We start from the raw sequence: 17,858 nt of genomic DNA, 5'->3' as shown, positions 1-17,858 counted from the left end.
TTTTAAAAAGAAATAACGTAGGCAGTTAGGCAAAGGTAACGCGATGCGATGTTGACATAACAACAGTTAGGGAAAGGAAGAATGACGTAATTAATTCGCCAGCAGTATTTATACTAAGTCTAATGTAATTGTAGATTGGTTAATTTGAGGTTGTTCCATAACATAGAAGGATCTCGAATTTGGGAGAACAGAAGAATTTAGGGGGAGAGCACCAAATCTAAGAATCGTTAGTTTAAGTCGCTAAGTATTTTTTAAAGCAGCTATCGTATTTTGCTATATCTTACATATTATATATTTAACATACATATATATGCATGCTTGGTGCTGCCGATTTTCAACAAAGAAAGGGAGATGCAGAACTAGATGCTATAGCAATTCCATAGACAAAATTTCAACGTCTAACGGGTAATAGTTGTTGAGTTATTCGAGATACATATATATGGGTATACGTACGAAAAAATTCCTTCTGAATCCATTTTAAATCCGTTTGACAATCCTTTTTGTAAAAGAATCCTTTATTCTGTTCGTACGTACAGATGTCGTAATCGTTCAAAATAATCGTTCAGATGGATTCGAAAGCACTCAAAATTGATATTTCTGTTGAAATATGATACCCAAAATTTTTCGTGATTACATTACTTCGTACAAGAAAGTAAAAATCGTTAACATTTTAACCGAATAGAAAAATTAGTTTTATTGACGTTCCATAGAATTAGAAAAGAACATTGCTGTGGCACACGTCAGTAGCCCTCGAATCTTGAAGAAGAATTCAAAATTTTTGCTCCCTTTTCATCATATCTTTCACTTCCTCTTCTAGAAAATCGTTAAACACCTTTCAACTCAAATTTTGGAAAAACTCTTTTTAGTAACAAAAAAAAAAAAAAAAAAAAAAAAATAGAAACGAGTGTTGTTCTTACAGTTTCAATAGTTTGCGAACCTTGAAAAGAACTGGAAGCTGATTATTTTATTTTTAATTAAAAATAAGCCAATTTTAAATATTTTTTAATTAAAAAAATATTTTTAATGGTAACTTTTCTAGATACGTAAATTTTTGTTCGCTTTGAAAAACATTTTTATTTATCATTTTATTTATTTTTTGCTCATTCGTCAAGGTAAAAACACAATGCACGAATGAAAATGCTTTTTTTAAACACACAAAAAAAGATAACTGCGCTAAATATGGCAACCCTGTCTAACAAGACTTTCGGGCGAGGGAGCGACCAATAGAAAGCGCCTCAAGCTCCCATAGCTCCGTGGGAGGTAGCGAGAAGACGCTCCGAGGCGAGTGTACCATTGCGTAAGTAGGATTCGAACAAGACGCGTGTCTGCCTTCTGTCTGCATGAATTGTGACATAACATGGAGTGATTCTAACAGGTTTATTCGAAAAATTTTTCGGAATGGATACAAAAATATCGTCTGCAATATTATTCCTTCTCTTTGCATCTGCCGTTTTTTCAATTCGGGATGAAAAAGGTAAGATTTTAACCTATTTGTTTTGTTTAATATTTGGGCGATGTTTTTCTTTTTTCACGCGTGTTTACCCACGTGAAGCGTTGTTTTTGTTTTCCTTTTTGTGTTAATTTTTGCCCGAAGCCGAGGGGTGTGGAGTTTTCTTAAATTGGCTAAGAGTTGAGTTTTTGTCTCTCACTTTATACACGTTTCGAACTGCTGTGAATTTTTTTGGGGAAGTATTCCACTTGTTAATGTTTTTAGAATTTGTGCTTTAGGCCTGTCTTCCCAAATTGGCGGTCCCTGACGCAATGTTTTGTGGCAATTTATGTAGGTGAACCAAAGATTTTAAATATGGAGGATGTTTACTCATTTTTAGAGCGATTTCGATAAAGAATTTTTTTTAAAAATGTTTTGGAATAAAAATTTTTGGCAACAGTTTATTATATGAAATTAGATATATCTTTTGCTATTTTTAAATTTATTCTTCTTTCAAAATGCAACATTTTGCGCTTTTCGAAGAGAAATATTCCTATTCCGTTATTTAAATACATTGTGAAATGCATGGCATTAAAATTTTTAAGCAACGATATTAATCGGAAAGGGAAAAACCGTCCATCATTACTTCTGCATGGAAAGAAGAATTCAAAAGAATATTATAAAAAGGTATTAAATCAAAGGTATTAAAGGTGTTTCTAATATGTCTAAAGTTAAATCGTTAGTGACAAAAGAAAATACGCAGACGCAGAAATTAACTAATTGCGAAGTTTTAAATCCATTTGTAGTAGCAATAAATAAACCAAGGTTTACAACTTAAAAAAGCTAAAAATGCAATGTTCACTAGACATTCTTGACAAAAAAAAAGTGTAAACTTCATTCCATAGAAGCAAAAAAGTTTCTGTAAAGGGCTTTTTTGATTGTCGCAGTATCCTCTTACAGTGGGAAATTAAAAATAAAAGTGGAAAAAAATTGTTGAAATCATTTCAACGGTAGTTAGGAGAAGGTCTTACGTTCAATACTTATAGAAGAATTTCCACCACTATACCATTTTATGTATGAACTCCTCCTAAATTGACAGAAATTTTGAGAAGTAAAAACATAAATTTAATTAGGCATTTTTTTTAAATCATCGGCAGTTTGCTCTCTAATTTTATATAGATCGTTTGGATAATCAATCATTTAATTCATTTTATAATTAATGAAACATTTTTTGCATTTCTCAAACGGTTAAATTTAAGTATCAGAAAGTGGCAACAAGCAATTATGTCTTATGGCAAGGAAATAAGTATTATTTCAAAAAAAGGAGTTTCTACTTCAAATTTTATTTGAAAGTAAAGTTTAATCCGAGAAAATGACAGCAAATTAAATTCTTTAAATGGTTGCAAAACTGATTTGATATTACTTCTTACTAATATCAAAATGAACCAGAATTCTGAAGAATTTTAAATTGAATGGCATTCTTCGGGGAAAATAAAATTGAATGATATTCTTCCTAAAAGAATTAAAAATAAAAAAAGGGAGTAGGAACAAGCGCAGTTGGAGTACACCCGAACAGACATCCCTGCTCTTAATGTTTTTTACTTTTATGTTTCAAATCATTATTTAAACTAAATTACACTAAAAATTCAGAATGGATTTTTTTTTTTTTTTTTTTTTTTTTCTTCATTCTATAAATATTTCCCGACTTTTGAAACTCAAATTGCAGGAGTTTTGTTATTTAAAAATAAAAAATCTGAGAGCTTTCAGATTTTACATTACGCCCAAAGGGGGCGTTTTTTTAACGTTTTGTGGGTTACCTTTATTTATTAAATATCATGTTCTTCGCCCTTAAACCATAAAATTCAATTCAACAGCATTATCACAAAGTATTTATAAAGATTTTAAATCGTCGAGTTTGTTAATAAATTCCAATGATGGCTCTAGGTACCGTTGTTTGGGAGAAACACACATATTTATGCAGATTCGTCATTATTTAATTTCTGTAAATATAATACAGGGCTCTAATATTTGGTGGCAACAATTTGAAAAGTAAACCGACACTGTATAGTGAATCAACGCAAAATGCCAAAACGAATTAATAGTTCATCTGTGCAAATTGCCCCTTTGGACTTTAAAATTTATGTTCAAAATGTTCAATTCCGTTTAATTTAATTTCGAACTCAAAATATAATTTTTGTAAATGGTAACAAATATAAATCGCGTTAAGGGTAGCAAAAATGATTTGAATTGTTAATTCTAAAATGAAAAAGAACTTTGGGGAATTCTACACGAGAGCTCGTTAGTCTTTAATCTCACTTTTTACTCGTATCACTTTTGTGTCCGAATCACTTTTCAAATGGTTGCCGTTGTATCTTATCGCCATGTAGTACTTAAAAAAACAATAATGAAAAATGTACGTTCTGTACATTGTGAAAATGACCACCGAATTTTTAATACGCGTAGTCCTACACCCGAACATGGACACTTCGAAAACCAGATTTTTGCTTTCGAATTCGGTTTTGATTTATTTCATATTTATTCTGCGTAAATTTTAATACGCGTAGTCCTTCACCTGAACATGGATACTTCGAAAGCCAGATTTTTGCTTTCGAATTCGGTTTTGATTTATTTCATATTTATTCTGCATAAATTTAACGAATTTTTAATTAACAAACTCGGCTATTTAAAATCGAGAAGTAGCAACACTGCTCGAAATAAAATATTTTTATCTCTGGCGGAAATAAAATAATTTTATTCGGCTGTTGAAAAGCAGATACCTCAAACGGAATACTTATTATCTCCACGCACCATCATGTTGCCATTTAGTAAAGCGTATGATATTTAACTTTCAAATTTGATCTTTCTGTGGAGTAGAAAACCAAGTGATTGAAAAGCAATAAACGCAGTTCTTAGAAACAATAGTTTTCAAAGAAATAGTATAGTCAATGTAAAAAGAATATATAGCAATCCCTAATACTCTGCCGGAAATTCTAAACATAAATTGTTTTTAAATATTTTGTGATTTTGCTCTTGAATTTTATGTGGTGCAAGTGCAAAGAAGGCAGAAAAATTGTGTTAACGGGAGTGAGTCTAAGAGCAGTGTACTACTCAGCGAGAGCATGAAAAACCTTAACAAATCCTCTGGTGCGAGGCTGACATCTGAAACTTTTCAAATTTACTTTTTTCTTTATTTTTTAAATCTTTTATATTTCAAGGTAAAGGACGAAATGATGTTACAAAGAAACAGACAGACCCGCACCGATTTTAATAGTATAGACGCGCACAGATATTAGACATCTCGTGATTTATATGCATTTTTTTTACAGAATAAAAAGTAGAAAAACTATTTTTAAGAATTTGCATGTATTACTTTTCGGTCACTTAGTCTGCTACTCAGTAACAAAAAGATTAAATCTGAAATTTAAATATCTTACGCTTTACTGAATGGCAACTGGCTGGTGCGTGGAGTTTTGTGACAGTGGCAATACATTGCTTTCCAGTATCCGAACTACACTGGTTATCATAAATTAAGGAAAAATCACGATTACTGAAAAAGTTACATGTAGAATTTAATGAAACTTACCCGCAATATACAACACATAGTAAGGTATCAAATAACATAAAAAGAAATTACCAGACAAATATGGTAGTATAGAAATTAGCAAATGTATAAAATAAACAAATCGAAGGTGTCAGTTTGCTATAGAAAAAGTACCTTCAATATGGAATATGATCGCCTCTAGAAGCAATACAGCACATACAGCGATGTGTGATGCTTTCAATTACGCGGTCTATCAGTTCCATAGGAAGCGAGAACCATCGCTCTTGCAAAGCAGTTGCAAGCGCGACAAGGGTCTGAGGGGGCAGATTGAGAGCAGCTAGATGTCTCCCTAAAGCAACCCAAACGTGCTCGATAGGATTCAAGTCCAGGGATCGAGCTGGCCACTCCATGCGTATAATTGTGTCCTGTTGAAGATAATCATCTACGATGCGAGCCCTGTGTGGTCTTTCGTTGTCGTCCTGTAACAGGAAAGCATCACCTATTGCCCCGGCATATGGGCGCACATAAACATCAAGGATGTCATCTCTATAAATCTGAGCATTCACGGTTCCCCTTGGAAAGACATGGAGGTCTGTGCGTCCACCCAAAGAGATGCCACCCCAAACACAGACACTGCCCCTTCCGTATGCATCTCTTTCACGGATGTTTGACGGATGATAACGGGTTCTAGGTTCTCTCCATATCAAATAACGCCTACTATCGCTTTCTAGACTAAGCCTGGACTCATCCGTAAAGAGAACCGCCCTCCACTGATCAGGCGTCCAGTGGACATGTTGTCGTGCCCACTGAAAACGGTCCCTCCTATGGCGTGACTTGAGCGGCACACAAATGGCTGGTCGCTTCGCATACAAACCAACTTCGTGAAGCCTACTACGCACAGTTGACGTTGACATGAACCTTCCGGTGGCTGCAGCAAGGGAGGATCTAAGAAGAGTCGGAGTAGCGGTTCTATTCCTGCGTGCACATAATGTCAGATATCGGTCATCGGCGCTCGTCGTAGCAGTTGGCCGTCCTTGGCTGAACCTCCTTAGATGCCGAATCTGTGGTTTAAAATTGCCTCCAAAGTCTATGAACCACAGAAGGACTCACATTTAGCTATCTGGCCACTTCTGTTTGACTTTGTCCTGCCTCTAGTCTCCCAATGGCTCTCCATCGCAGTTCTGCAGGCAAATGATGCCTGAAAGTCATTGTTACGAATTGGCTATCTCAGATTTCTGATGTCACTGTCACAGTGAAATATGTGGGCTTGCTCTCAAACATGGACTTTTATGCTCCTCACAGATGACGTATTCCGAAAGCAGCGCATTAATTTGTATATCGCAGTTTTACTCAGCTACTCTTACTTGGGAAATTTTACACAGATTGGCTTATTTTTGAGGGAGTTATCGCTATTTTTGTGATTTTTCCTTAATGTATGATAACCAGTGTAGTTGATTAAAATTGAGAGATATCTTACATTTTGCTAAATGGCAACAGTCTGTTGCCCCGGAGATAAAAATGTTTTATTTCGAACTATGTTGCCCTTTTCCATTTTAAATCGAGGAGTCCGGTAATCAAAAATTCATTAAATTTGCGCAAAATATGAAATAAATCAAAAATGAATTCGAAATTCATTCGAATGTGCCCTTGTTCGTAGGGAGAACTACGGACATTAAAAATTCGGTGGCTCTGTGTGCCGTCGTTTTTCACATACATGCATACATACGCACAGATTTTTCATTATTTATAATTTTTTTAAATAATACATGGCGATAGATAACATTCGGTGGCAACTATTTGAAAAGTGATTCAAATGCAAAAGTGATACGGATAAAGTGATTTTTGAAACTAATAGCACATCCAGTGCTAAAAAAAAAGTATTTCGTTTGTCAAATTTATTTTTGGCAAAATTAATCAAATCTGCACATTACATTTTTTTAATAAGGTTTGTATCACATTGTAAATCAATTAGCTCCATTACTAGATTTTCTAGTGCGTTATTCACACTCGCTTTTAATGGAAATGAAAATAATATGCACTCGGACTTAAAATTAATAAAAATCTTGAAATCTTTCAGCACCGCATTTCTAACAAATATGTAACTGAAATCTCTTCGCAGGCCTCCAGTTTCAGATCATGGAATGGAAGAGAAAAGAGGTTACTGACATAATGATAATTTCATTATGTTATCATAACATAACGTCATTGCGTTACATTAAGCTAATATTACATTAAGCCTATCAACTACAGCTTGAATATTTAATGTAAAGACTTTGCGTTATGATATTTACTCCATAAATCAATTAGAATTTTTAGATTATTTTTTTTCGATCTTATACCTCAACTTATGAAAACGAAATACGCTCTACATCAATGAAAATAAACTGTTTATAATCAACAGCGATTAAAATGTGAACCGTAAATTTCCCATAGCGAGATCAAGGTCAGCCAAATTCGTTACTTAGAGAAAATTCGTCTGAGAGAAGCTGCGGAATTCCCGACACGTCAGTTTCAATGCACGCAGTTACAAATTAGACTAACAAATAGAAATATAAAAAAAGAGAAATTTTAATGAGCAGCGAATTTGTTAATTGTAGAAATCGCTAGGTAAGTAGAAATGGCGGATGCATAAAAATAAAGATTAAAAAAAAAAGAAAAGAAAAAAAAAAAAGAAAGAAAGAAAGAAAAGAAGCAAGTCTGAAAGCTTTCAGATTTTAAAATACGCCCGAAGGGGGCGTTTTTGTAATGTTTTGTGTGTTCTATTTATTTATTAAATATCATGTTCTTCGCATTTAAACCATAAAATTCAATTCTACAGCAATATCACAAAATATTTAAAAGCGCATATCTTTAGAATTTCCGATACACAGCCTTCGCACGCTTCGCATTTTTTTTTCTTCCTTCGTACAGTTGCTCGCTTTGAAATCGTTGAGTTTCTTAATTAAAAACTCATAAATGCTTTAAAAAATATGAATAGATAATAAAACAAATTCCAAATTCTAAATTTGGGCTTCCAGATGCCGACATTCGGGAGAAAACGTTATTGAAAATTTGATGGCTCTAAGTACCGTTGTTTTATCACGATGCGAGAAGCATACATACATTTATGCAGATTCTGTATTATTTAATTTCTTTACATATAACACAGGGCGATAATATTTGTTGGCAACAATTTGAAAAGTGAAACGGACATTTGAAATTTTAAACGCAAAATGCCTAAACAAAATTAATAGCCTTTTAGTCTTCCATTTGAGCTAAAAACAAAGAAGAAGAAATAAAAGGCTTCTGAAAGGGTACAGATTTAACGGTCGTTTTCCCGATTCAGGCTTACTAAAAGTGGCAACAACCATTTCACTTTTTTTGCAAATGTTCCTGCTGAAAACATCGCAAATCGTATCATTTCAGACTTTCTGTTTTTTAACATTTCATTATAGTTCGTTGGGAGATCAAGGACATTGTAAAAGATCATCTCTATATGGTTTAACATATACGAATTTAGACTTCAACAAAATATTTACATATTTTACGAGTTAACATGGACTTTACGGAGTCAGGTACTTTTAAAATATCAAAATATACCTTAGTGCAACACATTTTAAAGCTGAATATCTTTATAACCGGTTTATGAGCGTTAAATTTTGTGTACTTATTTCGATATTCTTGATAATATATTAGCTATTTTATTTTATACCCAAAATATTAATATATTTTTAATAAAATAGCTTTTTTTTGTCATCCGCATTATATTTTAATATATATACAGCATGTAGCATTATATAAACATATCAGTATTTTTAGCTTTCTTTAAGTAGAAAAAGTATGTACAATTAAAACGACCTACGTAAAAAATAACAGAATTATATTTCCTTAAAAAATTTAAATTTTATTTACTAGCCCCAAAGGGGCTATCAGTCTCGAAATGGGATTTTGTGTCGGTTCAATATTAACAACGTATCACTTTTCAAATTGTTGCCACCAAATATTATCGCCCTGTATTATTTTTTAAAGCTATTAAATAAGGAAGAATCTGCACTGTGAAAAAAACTACGGTAACCCAGAGCCATCAAATTGTGAATAACATACCTCTGCACCCGAATATGGGCATCTGGAATCCCAAAATTTGTACTAATTTGTTTTATTATCTATTTCATATTTTGAAAAGCGTTTTTGAGTTTTTGATTAAGAAACTCAACGATTTCAAAGCGAGCAATGGCAACACCATGCGGGAAAGGAAAAAAAAAAAAAAATTATCTCCAGCGCGTGAGACTGTGTATCGGAAATTTTGAAGATATGCTCTTTAAATATTTTGTGATATTGTTGTTTATATGTGTTAGGTGCGAAGAATATGATATTTAATAAATAAAGGTAAGGCACAAAACGTTAAAAAAAAAATATGCTCTTTGGGCGTAGTATAAAATCTGAATGCTTTCAGATATTTTTTTTCTTCTTCAGTTCTGAGTGTTTCGGAGAAATCGTGTGAAAGCAAAAGTGTTATCAGAATTTTTCCATCAGAGTAGTCAAAGACACTACTTAAGAAAAGTCATGTCAGTAAGTTCTAAGACTGATTCATTGTTTCTGATAGGCTGTGTAGAAATGTCAACTTATTGTTCGTAACTGGTTACTTGCCTGTAAGATCATTTTATGTTCCCTCAGGGAGGATGTGTGCAAATGTCTCATCACCATGCAAATATATTAAATTTTGATTCGTTTGTTTCAATATGATAAATCTTTGCGTATCAGAGATTTTCGAAATTTCAGGTCTATTTTCATTGTTGTCTTATTAACGAAGAATATTTTCCTCGCAGATTGCCAGTATTGTACCCATGGGCCCTAACGTCTCTTCTAAAGGGCCGTTCAGACGGGTTTATCTGAGCTAACGGAAACATCTGACATAGTCGACCCATCTCCAAAACTAGTTTTTCCTCATAGGGCAGCAAGTTGAAAAATCTGAACTGCATGTATAGCGGAGCTTGTCGACACATGGAACTGACTCCGTTAGGTCAGATAAACCTCGGTCTGAACGGCCCTTAACTGTTTCAGGGTGAACTTTTGTTGTAAGCAGTTCTTCTCAATCCGCTGCAAGTTTCACAATACTAATTCTTGGATTTTGTTTGATTTTTCGTTGGACAAATTGCCGATTCCTTCGTGTTCGCTTGGAATGTGGTCCAGCGTTCAGGTTATTTTGAAGAGTTCCTTGCAATCTCCATCTTTTTAATACATGAATGATAGTTGAAAGCTTATTTGCATCTAGAATTATTTTGAGCGTTTTGAATACTTTTATCATCTTTAAAATTGCGACTAGTAAAATTTCGGAAAGAACTTGCCATTTATTTGTAGCCTGTTGCGATGTTCACTTCAGAAATGGAACTGAACATGTTTTGCAAGAACATGTTCAGTTCCATTCCATGAAAGAAGTGAAATTGTTTTGCTGAATAAGTAATCGTTTCTGAATACAGACGATAATTCCTGTGATGTATTTTCAGTGATATGGACACCACATGTCTTTGTACGGCCTATGAAATTATACACATTTTTTGCTGCATTTAATTTACCTATTTCCCCGAATTTCATTACTGATATATTTCTCATTCAATCAGTTAAGTTCTCACTTCCTGGTAAGGCAGAAATATATAATTCACTAGAACGTCATTAAAAATTGTAAAATACAACAAAACCTAAAACACCAAACACAGTTAAAAACATTTTTTGCGATTAAAATTAGAATTTGTATTCAAGTACAAGCAATTCGGTCGACGGAGAGGAGCTCTTTTTGTCACGCAAAAAGAGCTCCTAAATTGACTCGAGATCGATCAAAATGGGCATTTTTCGTTGAAATATGATACCCGAAATTTTTCGCAAATTTACTTAGTACAAGGGAGTGAAAATAGGACCAGAAATTTCGTCTTCCAAAACATCTCAACAAAACTTACGAGTGTCCGAATTACTATGTGAGTTACTGTTTGACGTTCTTGGAATAAATTATTTTATTGCAGAGATTATTTTTACGATATTTATATTACAACAATGAAGGCTTAAAATAACGCAATATTAGCAGGAAAAATCTCTGTGTATGTATATTTAATTCAGTATCGTTTCGATGTTACTTCATGCACATATCTGTCGATATTAAAAATTCCTCGCCAAAACTCTTAGACGCGCTACGTATTATAATTTCCAACTCTTGTAATCCAAGACCGTTACTCAATCCTTTCGCCAGAATCTTTAATTTCACCGTACCTGGAAAAATAAAGAATGAAGATGTCCCGTCTTTGTGCCTCTAATTCACGGTAATCGGATTCTTGAGTAACGTTGGACTTCCGCCCTCGAGGTTTTGATTTTTGTAATGATTTTTGGTTTCTCCCTGTCTTCCAGACGAGGAGAAGGGTTATACGATGACCTTGCTGTAAATATATGCAGATTTATTAAGCGTTAATATTTATGGCCGCACAAGAGGAAGATTACACACACCAAAGTAGGTTGGATTGAACCCATTAAGTCTGGTGTTTGGTTTTAGAGGATGCCTTCGGAAACTATCTTAGCTGAAATTTTAACTAATTTTTTTTTACTACCCTTAATAGGACACTCTGTGGCAATTCCTCAGCATAAAGGTAACATCACCCATTAGACGTCTGTCTTATCATGCATAAATACACAAATGTGCTGGAACTCTGTCTTATCATGCATAAATACACAAATGTGCTGGAACTCTAGTAAAGGTCGTCAATATAAACAAACATCCAGATCGATGGTCCAGAGGAAGCTGGTACCTTTATGAAAATGTCGTCCAGTCTTTGTTAATGTATGAACTTTCACAATGAAGACCTAATGAAAAAAATACGGCCACTTTCAAGAAGATTGCCTAGCATGCGTGAGCATACGAAGGTGCCGGAACACCCGTAGATCGAGGAAAGTTTTCCGTTGTCTGTTATATATAAACTAGCAAAACGAAGACTGGACAAAAGAGTGCCTGTACTTTTGTGAAAAGTTTTCCGGTGTCCGCTAATATATAAACTTTCATAACGAAGAAGACCTGGCACACTTTTATGAAATATGTGTGCCATTTAAGTGAGTCTATAAACTTTCACAACAAAATGCCTAAACGGAAGTTAAAGGACTTGTACGAAAGGTTGTGCAATGTCTGTGAATGTATAAATTTTCATAACGAAGACCCGGTACACTTTTATGAAATATGTGTCCTCTTTATGTTAATCAATAAACTTTCACAACGAAGTGTCCAGCGCCGACACGGGTGTGCCGGAACTTTTACGAAAGGTTGTCTAGCGCGTGGTAGCATGTAAATATACATAATGAAGCCCTGGCAAAAAAAATACCGGTACTTTTGTGAAAGGCTGCAGGTTTATGTTCGTGAATGAACTTTCGAAACGGAGCCTGACATAAATGTACCGACACTTTCAAAAAAGGCTTTTTGAAACAAAGCTCTGGCATAAAAGTTCTGGCACCTTTAGGCTATGAACTCTTGGAGCAAAATTCTGATATAAAAGTGTTGGCAGTTTATGAAAGGTAATTAGCGTCTGTTAATGTGTTAAATTTCACAGGCACACTTTTTTGGAGAGTTTTGTTGCTCGCATGAGTATGCAGAACTTCACAGAAGTATCCCGGCATAAAGGTGGTGTGCATTCTTGTAATGAACTAGGAACCTGTGAGTAGCTCAGTGGATCTGTTTTTCATTCGATTGCATTCCGTTGTATATTCTAGTTAGGGTATATTATCTGATAACAGCAAACCACATGAGGGCTGTCTCCTTAAGGAGAGGAATGCCTGGCTATATTCGCATCAGACTTGAGAAAATCCGTAAAAGTGAGGCACGCAGCCAGCCCGTTCACCTGGGACCGAACCCAAGTGGAATTGCCAGTATTCATCGGCCACTGGAGGGGCTTTTACGAATGTGAAATTTCCCTCGGGATTCGACAATTCTTTAATCGATGTTTAATGAAATGGATGTTAATGAATAAGAAATTTATTCTGTGTTCCATTCAACGTTTTATTCTGTTCTGTGCTATTCTGCTCCACCAGTGGACGAATGGCTAAGATCCCTGAATTAGTTTGACCTTGTTTAAGTTCGAGTCTCAGGTGAACGGGCTGACTGCATGGCTGATTTTCATGCATTTCCCTATGCTTAATGTGAATACGAGCCAGTTTCCTTCAAAATGTTCTTCATAAACACTGTCCTCCTCATACGTAGATGAGATGGCACTCATGGCTTTGCCTTATTCAAAGAGCTAACCTTTCGTTTTCTATACCATTCATTATTCTACTCAATTTTTTTGCGTAGTTTATTCTCTTTCAATATTTAGATTAAATGAATCCTGATTACGTTTTTAGATGATGTTGCCAAAATTGCAACATTCTCTTTCTTCGAAGTAAAGGAAGTACTGTAATCGCGAAAAATTTCGTGCATCATATTTCATCGGAAATACCCGTTTTGACAGTTCCCGAATCCATTGGACGCTCTTTTTTGGGGTGGGTGGGGTACTTTTGTACGTATGGGTAGAATAAATGACTTTTTTTTTTTTTTTCAAAATGGATTGAAAGGGATTTTTTTTCGTGACCTCTGTACGTACGTGCGTACGTATATATGTATACATATCACATAACTAAAAAAAATTAAACTTGAATTGACTGAAATTTTTTATATGGGACTAACATCTAGTTGTGCACTTCCTTTTTTTGTTGCAGTTTCGCAATCGCTGAATCGTAGTTATATATTTTCAATTACAGAAGCGTTTTAAATGACGAAAATTTTCATGTTTTGGCAATGTCAAATTTAAAAAAAAAAATTCTGATGAAAGGTCTTTCATTTGTAACAACATAGGTAATGTATTGTAAATATACAAGTGTGCTGCCACCCACTTGGGCGATAGTAATCGGCCTCATGGTTAACGCAGCACACCCAACATAGATTAAAACAAAAATGCAAATAAAAACATCAAATAAAAATAAAAATAAAATCTAAAAGGTTTCAGATTTTAAATTACGTTTAAAGGAGCACTTTTTTTTTTTTTTTTTTTTTTTTTTTTTTTTTTTTTTAGCATTTTGTGTGTTATCTTTATTTATTAAATATCATATTCTTCGTCCTTAAACCATAAAATTCAGTTCATCTTCATGAGCATATCTTTAGAATTTCCGATACACAGTCTCACGCTCTGGAGATAATTTTTTTTTTCTGTACAACGTTGCCATTTCTCGCTTTGAAATCCTTGAGTTTATTAATCAAAAATTCGTTTTACAAAATTGCCCATATTCGCAGTAGGATTACGTCATTCAAAATTGGATTGCTCTAGGTACCGTTGTTTTTATCACTGAGAGAACCATACTACATTTTATGCAGATTCTTCATTATTTAATTTTTTCAAATATAAATATAATACAGGGCGATAAAATTTGGTGGCAACAGTTTGAAAAGTGAAACGGACATTTGAGTGATTCGACGCAAAATCGCAAAACGAAAACAATATTCCCTCAGGGACAAAGCCCCTTTGAACTAAAAATAGCTTCGCCAAATATCGAAGTCTCTCTATATACAGAATAACAGTTTATACATGTACTTAGTATAACAATAAATATCTATCAATATTTTAAGATCAGTTTGTTTTTTTAAATATCAAACATCGAAAAATGCGCGAAAATTCGAGTTTTTTAGCGTCCAGTCAGTGTCATAGCTACAGAGGGGTGGTCTGGCCCTGGACGGCACATTTTTTAAGGGCGGCATTTTTGCGTGAAACATTATTTCATAGGAGTTACTCATGTGGCTTGTCGAGACAGCTGAAGAATAATGAGACCATAGGGAATTAAATTGAGAAGAAAATAGTTTGTAGTCTTGATAAAGTATTGTTGCATGCGTCTGGATTCGTAATGGATTGAATGCACACAGAACCAATCATAGTTTGATAAAATTTATTTTCGCAAAAGTAAGATTTTATAATTCTGGAACTTCCCACAAAAGCAGTTGTACATCTGTTCTCAGAATGATGGAGCCACAATCACTAGTTACCACTTCAAACTACTATGAAACCTAAACAGAACTCAGTGGAACACTCCTTTTAATTCGAACGGCTACTGTAGAGTCATTAGGTTATTTTAAAAAAGGCAGGAAATGCGTAACATGTGTAGTGCCTTTTTCAAATTGTTTTCTTTTTTTCTTATTTGTATTTTCGTATTCTTATTGTTTTTACATTTAACAATATTTGATAAGACTGTCTCGCTGCTTACCTTCTTTGATGGTGTATTGGTGTATTTTAATTAAGGCAAATCACACTAGGGCTATCTGCCTAACACCTTCTTTGATGAAAATTGTAGTAAATAGTTGTAAATAAAGTTTCCGTGTGATAAAAAATGAAAAAGAATTCCAAGCGTCATGTAGATTTTCATCAAAGAAGGTATTCTATCACACGGAAACTTTATTTACAACTATTTACTACAATTGTGTGCTTATATTATAATGTTCATCATTTTTTTTCTGGTTGCCACTACATCTATATAAAAAAATCCGCAATGCGGTAAAATAAATACACTCATGTCCATAAATTAAGGATAATTCGGAGTCACGCGAAAATCGAACTCTAAAATAAATATATCACCTGTAAAATCACTACATACATCTTCAAGAACCATATGCAAATTTCAGGAAGTAACCAGATGACACCGATGGTACGTCACAATGACGAGAGTGTAAGAGAGTGATATATAAGGAATACAGGCAAAGAAGTAAAATTGTTCGCAGGCGCTTTATAAGCATTTCAGTGCAATAACCGAATAGTTATGACACAAAGGACGCATTTGGAAAATTTTTTACGTGGTAGAATTATCGGTCGTCTGGAATGTGGGCGTACCCAACTGTAAGTATCAGACGAACTTGAAATTGCCCAGAGTGTCATCTCCAGGCTTTGGCAACGATTCCAAGATGATGGTAATGTGAGTAGACGTTACAACACAGGTCGCCCCAGAGTTACAACGCCGAATGAGGAACCGGTATTTGGTAATTACTGCCAAAAGAAACAGGCGGAGCACAGCCTCAGACCAGTCTTGTCAGCTCTCTTCAGCCACTGGTACGACAATTTCAAGGCAGACCGTGTACAGACGCTTAGGGCAGATTGGTCTATATGCTCGTAGACCTGTCAGATGCGTTCCACTTACTGCAACTCACTGTCGCCTGTGGTTAGCCTGGAGTAGAGGGCATGCATTGTGGACACCGCAACAGTGGGCTTGTGTGATGTTTTCCGACGAGTCCAGGTTTAGCTTGCAGTCTGATTCTCGCCGGACTTTCATATGGAGAGCTCCAGGTACCCGTTACCTCCAAAAAAACATCATTGAACGACACCGTTACGGTGGTGCAGGAGTGCTCGTTTGGGGTGGAATTATTCTGGGTTCCAGAACTGACCTGCATGTTCAAACTGGAACCATGACAAGCCAAATCTATCGAGACGTCATTCTGGAACAACATGTACGTTTGTTTCGGGGCGCCATGCGCGCACAATTTGTGTTTATGGATGACAACTCCCGTCCTCAACGTGCAAACATCGTAAGCGAATGCCTTCAATCGGAAGATATCACCCGTATGGACTGGCCAGCATTCTCACCGGACTTGAATCCAGTAGAGCACGTGTGGGACTTGCTTGGCCGACGAGTTGCAGCCCGTCAACCTCCTCCTACATGTCTACCGGAACTTCGGAGAGCATTGCTTTTTGAGTGGTGTAATATCCCCAAGATCAGATCGATAATTTGATACTTAGCATGCCTAGGCGTTGTACGGACTGTATTCCATCGTCTGGGAGACATACAATGTATTAACAATCATACCAACCATGTAATATTGGTTTTTTTTTGTAAATAGGTTTTTTTTTTTTTTTTGTAATTTGCTCCAGGGAGAAAAAATCGCTAATTTTTTTAATAATATCAAACATATAGCATCTTTTTTTGCTCTTTACCGTTTGTTTAGTAAATAAGCTTCACAAATAAGTCAAATTTGTTTTGCTTCTAACTCTTCCTTTGCCTGATTTTGCATTATCCTTAATTATTCATGAGTGTAAATAAATAAATAAATAAATAAAAGAACAAGCATAAAATAAAAAGACTGCACCCTCTCGTGGCCAGCAATATAAAACTGTAGAAGCCCTCGCCGGGACTCGAATCTGGACCTCTCGAATACGCGCCGAGTGTGCTACCGTTACACCACGAAAGCATGCTGGATGGAAGGAGAAAAGGAGCTTTTAAAGAACGACAGGTTATTAGGGGACCCAATCGCCAAATCCTAGTGGTGGCGAGTTATTGTTCACCGCCTTTTATTTCGGGACCACGAGTAGAGTTATTTTGAAGGAGATGTGAATTATGTGCAATGCCCTCGCCGGACTCGAACCTGGACCTCTCGAATACGCGCTGAGTGTGCTACCGTCACTCCACGAAGGCATGCTGGAAGGAGAGACAAAATGCCTTATAACCAAATAAACCAAACGAAATATCTTAAGAGTTTTACAAAATCCTTTGAAATTACGATTACCTATAAAGTTCCATAGGAGTATCTATACCGCTATAGCGACCCCCATAACAATTTTTTGTAGGGGATTATTCCCAAAAATCGTTGAAATCTGCAAATTCTACGATTTGAAAGTTCCGCCGCTGCCAATGCAAAAGCCAGAAATAACGCTTCCGCATTTCCTGTTGGTTCTGGTTGCGAAAATCGAGTTCATTTTTCAGAAAAATTTCTGTTATTACGTTTTCCTGAGGTTTCAGTTAAACTGTTTACCAAAAAATGTGCGGCGAAGATTCGAGATTTTCCAGCCTGCAGTCTTTATCAAGAATTAAAATTTCCTGCACTCTATTTCATTTTCTAAACCAGCAAAGCGGAAGCAAAACTGTAAAGGAAGATCAACC

General features: G+C 35.1%; 1 protein-coding gene across 1 annotated transcript in view; it reads left to right on the top strand.

Moving 5' to 3' along the window:
* Positions 1-1,285: 1,285 nt before the first annotated feature.
* Positions 1,286-17,858, top strand: part of Egfr (epidermal growth factor receptor) — a 266,434-nt gene continuing 249,861 nt past the window's right edge. Inside the window, exon 1 of the mRNA XM_035359001.2 lies at positions 1,286-1,474. Within this exon, the coding sequence (XP_035214892.2) occupies positions 1,399-1,474 (76 nt within the window). The 5' untranslated portion in view covers positions 1,286-1,398. The remainder of the gene's footprint in view (positions 1,475-17,858) is intronic.

Source organism: Stegodyphus dumicola, chromosome 1 (genome assembly GCF_044657685.1).
Source record: "Stegodyphus dumicola isolate Sdum_Otavi_A_Nest chromosome 1, ASM4465768v1".
NCBI lineage: Eukaryota > Metazoa > Arthropoda > Arachnida > Araneae > Eresidae > Stegodyphus > Stegodyphus dumicola.
Note: the sequence above shows the minus strand (reverse complement) of the source record. Positions and strands in the feature narration are given on the sequence as shown.